The sequence below is a fragment of the Moschus berezovskii genome, chromosome 9, assembly GCF_049115385.1.
Source record: "Moschus berezovskii isolate FMDL1 chromosome 9, NW_MosBer_1.0, whole genome shotgun sequence".
Classification (NCBI taxonomy): Eukaryota; Metazoa; Chordata; class Mammalia; order Artiodactyla; family Moschidae; genus Moschus; species Moschus berezovskii.
Genome location: NC_142468.1, coordinates 14685454 through 14693202, shown reverse-complemented (window position 1 = coordinate 14693202; position 7749 = coordinate 14685454). Strand labels below are relative to the sequence as shown.

The 7749-nt window shown below is 46.7% G+C and overlaps 1 protein-coding gene across 3 annotated transcripts; it reads left to right on the top strand.

The window, feature by feature from the left end:
* Positions 1 to 220: 220 nt before the first annotated feature.
* On the top strand, positions 221 to 7749 carry AHSA1 (activator of HSP90 ATPase activity 1). 3 transcript variants are annotated; one of them, XM_055436602.2, is made up of 10 exons: positions 221 to 240; positions 363 to 534; positions 1869 to 2059; positions 3663 to 3745; positions 4159 to 4276; positions 5323 to 5411; positions 6223 to 6351; positions 6815 to 6916; positions 7189 to 7240; positions 7358 to 7749. In XM_055436602.2, the coding sequence occupies exons 2-10, from the start codon at positions 455 to 457 to the stop codon at positions 7528 to 7530; spliced, it is 1017 nt and encodes a 338-aa protein (XP_055292577.1). In that variant the 5' UTR covers positions 221 to 240; positions 363 to 454; the 3' UTR covers positions 7531 to 7749. The 3 variants fall into 3 exon arrangements, with proteins under 3 accessions (XP_055292577.1, XP_055292578.1, XP_088695542.1); XM_055436603.2 differs by having other exon boundaries at positions 226 to 240; positions 360 to 534; XM_088839416.1 differs by lacking the exon at positions 221 to 240 and having other exon boundaries at positions 305 to 534.

Sequence of the window (7749 nt, the reverse complement as noted above, 5' to 3'; positions counted from 1 at the left end):
TGCCTAAGCCCGTTTCCTCTCCTTCCAGCTCGACCTTCCGAGGTTATCCCGTGGGTCACTCGACAAGACTACAACTCCCGTGAGGCCAAGCGGGGCCGATGAAGGGTGTAGGGAAACAATGAAACGTGTCCTGTGTGTCTCTGTGGGTGAGGAATGGTCGCGTGAGCTGTCGCCTTTCGGGCCTTTCAGGACATAACTCGAAGGAGTGTGAAGGATTCCCTGGAACAGACGGAAGCGAAGGTCCAGCGAGGGGGAGCCGACGTACCCGGCGGGAGGGAGGCGGAGCCGGAAGTCAAGGCGGGGAGGGGCGGGGGGGTGGAGGGAAAAGCAAGCCAGGAGGATCTTGCAGCTTCTTCTAGTAGTTTCCAGGCGCTGCCGGGCGGCCGCGACCGGGCTGTCCTGAGGCTGTGGCTGTGGCTGCTCGGGAGCTGGTGACGGCGCGATAGGAGAGCCGATGGCCAAGTGGGGTGAGGGTGACCCACGCTGGATCGTGGAGGAGCGGGCGGACGCCACCAACGTCAACAACTGGCATTGGTGAGGGCCAGCGGGCCAGGCCGCGGGAGCGCTGCGGCCGGGCCGGGGGTTGCGTCGGGGGGCTACCCTGGAACCTTGACCGGCACACTGCTGGGGTCGAGGCAGCCCTGCCTGCCAGGAGATGGGCGTGGGTCCTTCCCGTCTCCAGGGGTCCGTAAGTCGCAGGCCCCTCCAACCTCCAACCTCCCTTTCATTGGGTGGAGGGGGGACCCGGGGTGGTGTGGGGGGACGACGTAGAAGGCTGCATCCCAGACGAGGGGGTTTCACACAGGCGGACGTAGCCCCCCTGGCTGCTGCATTCAGCCTGAGCGGAGAGATGCTTCTCACACGTGGCCGGAGGCGTCACTGAGACCCAAAACTGCTGTGTATAGTGTTTAGAGATTGCAGTGTTAGGCTCAAGAGGGTTAGAGTTACTATTTTTTCGACTTTCGTCTGGAATTAAAAGTCAGTCATAAGGGATCGCTGCCTCACTCCAGAAAGCCAGGTCTTAGAACGTGCTCTGCAGGTGCTCAAAGCTGAGGGATGCTCCAAGGCGCCGTGGCCTCTCACCCGGAACTGTTAAGTTGCTTGTATCGTTGCTCCAGGGACTACCGCTGGTTGCCGGGCAATCATGGTTTACAATCCAACCACTCTTAAAAGCCTACTCTCTTTCCTGAAATGTTCTGCAAGTAATATTTTCTTATTCTTTCTGATTCCACTGAACTTTGCACGTAAACTGTAGTTTTATTTTGTTGTAGCTCACTTTAACTGTTGTTTTCTCTACCAGTTATAAAGTTAGAAGGTAGATAGTTTTCCTTTGTATTTCAGCCTGAGTCCTCTCCTCTTAACACAGAATGGTTGACTTTAATTTTTGTTTGTTTTGAAACCCTGGACTTTCATTGTTTTCATGGCCATTTGGAGGGCACAAAATTTATAACACAGCCTGAATTTGATAGGTCAAAACACTGCGGTAATGAGATCAAGATTATTGGTTTATTCTTAACTGGACCTGGCCCCCTTGTGTGCTCCTGACCTCAGAAGCGCACAGTTTTCCATTTGGTCAGACGGGGGCGCCATGTTAAAGTATTCAGTACTGACCCCAGCACCATCATGCTGAGAAAGAAAAGCAGAATGTTTCCATTAAGTTTGAAACCATGCTGTACAGCAGTAGTCCTTATTGACAGTATAGGACTCCTGGTCTTCCTAAAAGAGTAACACGTTTGTGGACCTAGTGGGGTGGGGCTGAGGGTTTTGTGTTCTTTTCCAGCCTCCTATAGCCTTGGGTGCTCTTGCATAGAGCAAGCAGTGTATCCTTCATTTGGCTGTTGGTCCATAGCTCTGTTTCTGTTTTGCAGGACAGAGAGGGATGCTTCGAACTGGTCCACAGATAAGCTGAAAACACTGTTCCTGGCTGTGCGTGTGCAAAATGAGGAAGGCAAGTGCGAGGTGACAGAAGTGAGTAAGCTTGATGGAGAGGCATCCATTAACAATCGCAAAGGCAAACTTATCTTCTTTTATGAGTGGAGCGTCAAACTAAACTGGACAGGTAAGTCTGTGCTCGACTTTTGGACAGGGGTTAACTGCATTTTGATTGACCTGTTCAGGAGCCAGGGAGAACAGTTTTTGAGAGGTTACGAACTTTTTTCGAGGGAGATAGTTCTGCTTTAGAGTCCTATAGGAATCAGTATCGAATGTTAAAATTTTTCTTCCACTGCAGGACACTAGATGGGTTTCCTCTCTGTGGGTCTCACAAGTCCCTACTGATGTAGCAGCTGGGCTGCTGAATCTTCAGGCCTTGTCCTGTTCGGGAGCATACAATGTGACATTTTTCAGACTAGCTATTTCTGCCTCTTGGATGACTTGAAAGTAGGCTATGGGAGTTTTTTGTCTTTCGTTTTTTTAATTCCAGTGTGAACCTAATAGTTTAGAGTGCTGTGGTAGTGCTGCTTGCATGTAATTATAACTGGGGCTGGTTTTATTCTCTAGCTTAATGTCTCTTTTGTGAGGATATTAGGATAGAATTGGGGCCATCCCTGGATGATCTTGACAGGAAGGAAAGACAGTAAAGTTAAAAGAGTACATGTATGGGGCAAAACATGTAAACTCTTCTCAAGTGAATGGTAACAAAGAGCAAAATGTATTTTTTTTTTTTTTAATTAAAGCATAGCAGTCTGGAAGAAACCATAGGTATTATCTTTCCCAGTCTCCTTTTTATAGATTGAGAAACTGAGGCCTAGAGAGGTAAAGATAAATACATGTTAACTTTGAAATACAGTCAGTTCTGCTATAACGTGACACGTGTTTCTAAAATTCACCACACTGCAATCTTCCAACAAAAAACACAGGGCTTGTAGGGAATATAGGGTTAGGGACATGACAGAACGCTCAAAAGTTTCATCAGTGATATTTTTTTAAATTTAGGAATGTAAAAATTGGTGGCACAGTTTACACGTTAAATCATAAGAAACACGTAAATCATTTGACAAATATCGTGCTTTACCTTGACAAAAACCTGAGGTTTGCTTGTGAAAGTGGGCATCAGGAGCGCTGAGGCACATGGGTTGTTGTGAGATGATGGTAGGAGAGTCACGGGAAATCAGAAGGAGCATTATAACACCAGTCGTGGATGGTGTAGCTCCTAACACACATGGTGAACTGAGGTCACTGTCCGATAAACGTTTGCGACGTGTGTGTTGTGTTTTCCTATACAGCTCTGTTTAGCTGTTTGGGTTTCTTTGTGGATGAAACTGCATATAAGCAAATATGAAATTCATATTACAATCAAATTGTCACTTAATATACCTATAGCATTGGAACAAATCTGTATTTTCAAAACAAGCGTTTTAGCAAAACTGCCAGTATTCGCTACTAACTCAGGTCCTCCTTAGCAGAATCCATGCTAGTGCTGAATTCACGGAGCTCTTAGTCTCACCCTGGCAACACAGTTAGTCTCCAGAAATCTGATGAGGAAAGGCGTTTCAGGGAGGGGGGCAATGGCTGCATCTAGTGTGGCAGCCACCTTCTCTCAGAATAAAGAAGGTGGGTTCAGTTGTCCAAAAGAAGCATAAGCAAAATAGTAGTTAGGCGTCCAGAGCAGGAGACTTAGCCTGCAGAGGAGGAGACTGATAATACTGTGTTGCTTCTGACAGGTACCTCTAAGTCTGGAGTGCAGTACAAGGGCCATGTGGAGATCCCCAATTTGTCTGATGAAAATAGCGTGGATGAAGTGGAGGTTTGTGCTTTCTGATTCCTCATCTGTCTGAGTCTTCCACATCCTCTTATTCTCAGATGAGAAAAATGACGTGTCATTCAAGATTACAGACCAGGCTTGGCCTAAGCATTCAGAACCCCAGTTTGCAGACGACTTTCTGGGTCTGTGGTGCCATTAGGAGCTTCCCGAACAGTTTATGCTTATTCAATTACTTTGCTTTAGTGAGTGGTGTGTTTTAACATTAGCTACTTTTGTCTTGGCAGTAGGTGGCAGAGAGACCTCGAGAAGAAACACTCATGGTGATTGTACGAATACCTCAACCGTCATGCATTTCCTTTGCAAATGTCAGCAGTTATCTGACTGCTCAGCACCTACATCCCCCAATGTTGGTGCCTCTCAAGCTATTTACCACCTACTTCTGATCTTTCATTCAGATTAGTGTGAGCCTTGCCAAAGATGAGCCTGACACAAATCTCGTGGCCTTAATGAAGGAAGAAGGGGTGAAACTTCTAAGAGAAGCAATGGGAATTTACATCAGCACCCTCAAAACAGGTATCCTTTGAGTAGTTAATGAGTGCCTTGAGAAGATAGTTTTCCACCTGTCAGATGCTAATTAAGGGGCTTGACAGTTCTTTCGTTAGTAAATGAGTAGAAATTTGGGCGGAGAAGGCTTATTTCATCTTGAAATCAGTCTGTAAAGTTTGAATAAGGGAAAGATTTAGAGATGTGTTGTCTAATCCGTTGGCTGTTGAGGACGTGAAATGTGGCAGTCCAAATTGGGATGTGCTGTGAGTATAAAATATGCAATAAATTTTGAAGACTTGGTATTTTTTTAAAAAAGAGGAATATCTCAGTTATCTGATATTGACAATACACAAATGGTAAAATGGATATATCAGGGTAATGTGGTCAAAATTAATTTCACCTGTCCGTTTTGACACTTTAGGGTGGTTACTAGAAAATTTAATGTTACATTTGAGGCTGAGGTGGTATTTCTGTTGGACTCACTGATCTAAAGACCCAGCATCTCCAGATTGAGCACTTGAGCACTGTCCTGGACTATTTTTAGGTTTACTTGAATAGTAGTCCTCTCAGCTGTCCCCCAGAACTCCAGCTTTGCCCATGTGTCTGGTCTGGGTGTCGGAGTACTGATGGTGACCATCAGAGGGAGCCAGTGTAGAGGTGGGAACCAGTGCTCTGACGCCCTAACAGTTGTGGCTGTCCTACAGAGGTATGGCAGAATGGAGAAGGGGACTAAATATGCAGCTGTGAGCATCTTCCCCACTCCTGAAGGCTTTAGAAATGCCACTGCATTCATTGGCTGCCATCTACAGTAGACCTCACACATATTTAACAAGTTGTGATGCTTCTAATTGCGTCAGGGGTTTCAAGTAATCCCAGTGACCATACTGCATTCTGTAGGATGCACTCAGGTACCCATCTGGCATGGATCGAAGGGAAAGACGTAAAATGGATAGACTCCTTCCGTTGTCATTACCTCCTCCTGAGTTAGGATGGCCATGTTTGTGAACTACAGTGAAGCCCCAAATCTCAGCTACTGAGCAATAACTTGCAAGAGCCGGATTTTGTCTTTTCAGAGTTCACGCAGGGTATGATCTTGCCTACGATGAATGGTGAGTCAGTAGACACAGCCAGGCCGCCAGCACTGAAAACTGAGGAGCGCAAGGTAACCGGTATCCCTGCGTGGTGGGGCGGGAGGCTGTCTGGAAAGGGAGCTGAGACACTGCCTCTTCCTTAAGTCTGTATCTCAGCTCTTTCCCACGCTAACCTCCGAGCCAGAGGTGCTGCTTTTCAGGGTCCACAGAATGTAGTTGTGTGTCGCCCCATCTTTAACCTGGTTTTTATTCATTTATGACAGACCCCTAGAGCAAATGGAAGCCATCAAGCTGTCAGGGGCTTCAGAGTCCAACTCTTGGCATTTAACACCAGTAAGGAGGTTATGAACACAGGTTCCCCTGTATGCATCTAAAATAATATATCTACATTTCATCCTTTGATATTAAAGGTCTCATCATAGTATCATAGGTTACTTAGGTCACTGACTTCACCTAACAGGAAACTGATTGATCTCAAAACTGATTGTTTTGGCTTTAGCACTTGGTTTTCAGCCCTCTTGCCCCTTTGGCAGCACTCTGAAGGATATTCTGGGGGTGCTGCTTCCAGCTATGTAAATAGACATTCTGCTTGAGGATTACACAGGACTCTTCAGAAGTACATAATGATTTAGTGTGTCCTTTGGCAGTGGGCTTTTAAATAAGCATCACTCCTCTTTCACCCAGAGTGGCATTGAGAGTTTGCTGAGAAAATTCCCCTCCTGACAGAAATGCTCATGCACATAAATTTCCTCTGACCCCCTGGAATAATTTAGCCTTGGAGGTGACAAGGTTTGTGAGAATGAATGGCAGTGTGTCCCTGCCTTGTGAAGTGAGGTCTCACCAGTACTCTATAAACTGACAGTTTCACTGCCACTTCCACAGGCTAAGTCTGCTCCTTCAAAAACCCAGGCCAGACCTGTTGGTGTCAAAATCCCCACTTGTAAGATCACCCTTAGAGAAAGCTTCCTGACATCACCAGAGGAGCTCTATAGAGTTTTTACCACCCAAGAGGTAAGTATAGTCCTGTCCTTCCAGCTCCTGGCGTCTGCCGTTCCAGGTGACTAGAGTTGTGGGCACATCCTCTCATTGTGCAGAAAAGTGCTGAGTGGAACCACAAGGCTTTCCTCATTCACGAAGAGGCAAAGGAAAGACATGTTTGTTCAAGCCACCACTCATTAAAGTGGATTTGCCTTTTTTTTTTCCTTCTTGTACTAGTTTTGGGTCCTATAAGTGGGAACAACTGGAATCATTCATGTTAGAAAAGGAAATGGATCCAATGTAACAGCATCCTGGATTTAGAAAGAATTACTTGAGTCGAAGCGTGGTCTCTACTGGAACAGAAAAGAACCTGAAGCTGGTTCTTGGGCAGAGTAGTGTCTTTGGAATTGAGAGCCGAGGCACGCAGGTGTCAGCTGGCATTTCTCCTGGGTCCCCCTGAGAGCCACACATCTTCCTACCTCCTTTTTTTCTGCAGCTCGTTCAGGCCTTCACCCACGCTCCTGCTATGTTGGAAGCAGACAAAGGTGGCAAGTTTCACCTGGTAGACGGCAGTGTCTCTGGAGAATTCACTGATCTGGTGAGTTCCTGCTAGCCAGGACATGGCTTTTATCGGCTTAGAAGAAGAACGTGTCCCTCCCTCCCCACTTCCCTCCTTTTTTTTTTTCCAGCTCCGTAGATAAAATTTAAGACTTTAATCTCTTGGGTCAGTAAAAGCTCATTTTGTTTTTCAAAGGAATGCTACAGTTGGACTCTCTTACTTTCCTATAATTTTTTCCTTCGTGGGGCAAAATTAGTTCTTCCAGGAGAAAGCAAACATCAAAAAGAGGCTAACCTCTCTGATTATTTCAGGTCCCTGAGAAATACATTGCGATGAAGTGGAGGTTTAAATCTTGGCCAGAAGGTAAGTAAGCATGTTTGTTCATTGCCGTTGCCCCCAGAACCCTTTCTTTACCCCCTCGCCTCAGGCCCCTATGGAAACCCTGGATCTGAAACCTCCCTCCCTTCTGCCTTCCCCCAGGGCACTTTGCCACCATCACCTTGACCTTCATCGATAAGAATGGAGAGACTGAGCTGTGCATGGAAGGCCGAGGCATCCCCGCCCCAGAGGAGGAGAGGACGAGGCAGGGCTGGCAGCGGTACTACTTTGAGGGCATCAAACAGACCTTTGGCTATGGCGCGCGCTTATTTTAGGCCCCACAGCGGGGGTACAGCCTGCCCAACACCAGTCCAGCCCTCTCCTGACCGGGGCTTGTGACTCACAGGATTGCACCATCCCAACCACTAACTTGGGGCTGGGGCCCTGTCCCTTCATGTATACCTTGGGTTTGTGCATGTTTTCTGCTGGGTGGGAACAGAGGGTGATTTCTCTTTTATGTGTACATACGCTAAATAAACATAATTTAAAAAACA

Excerpts from the sequence above, each read along its gene's own strand:
- AHSA1 (XM_055436602.2), top strand. The coding sequence starts at position 455 with ATGGCCAAGTGGGGTGAGGGTGACCCACGCTGGATCGTGGAGGAGCGG. Across the intron at positions 6,917-7,188 it reads CTGGAGAATTCACTGATCTG|GTCCCTGAGAAATACATTGC; the intron begins GTGAGTTCCTGC and ends TGATTATTTCAG. Across the intron at positions 7,241-7,357 it reads GTTTAAATCTTGGCCAGAAG|GGCACTTTGCCACCATCACC; the intron begins GTAAGTAAGCAT and ends GCCTTCCCCCAG.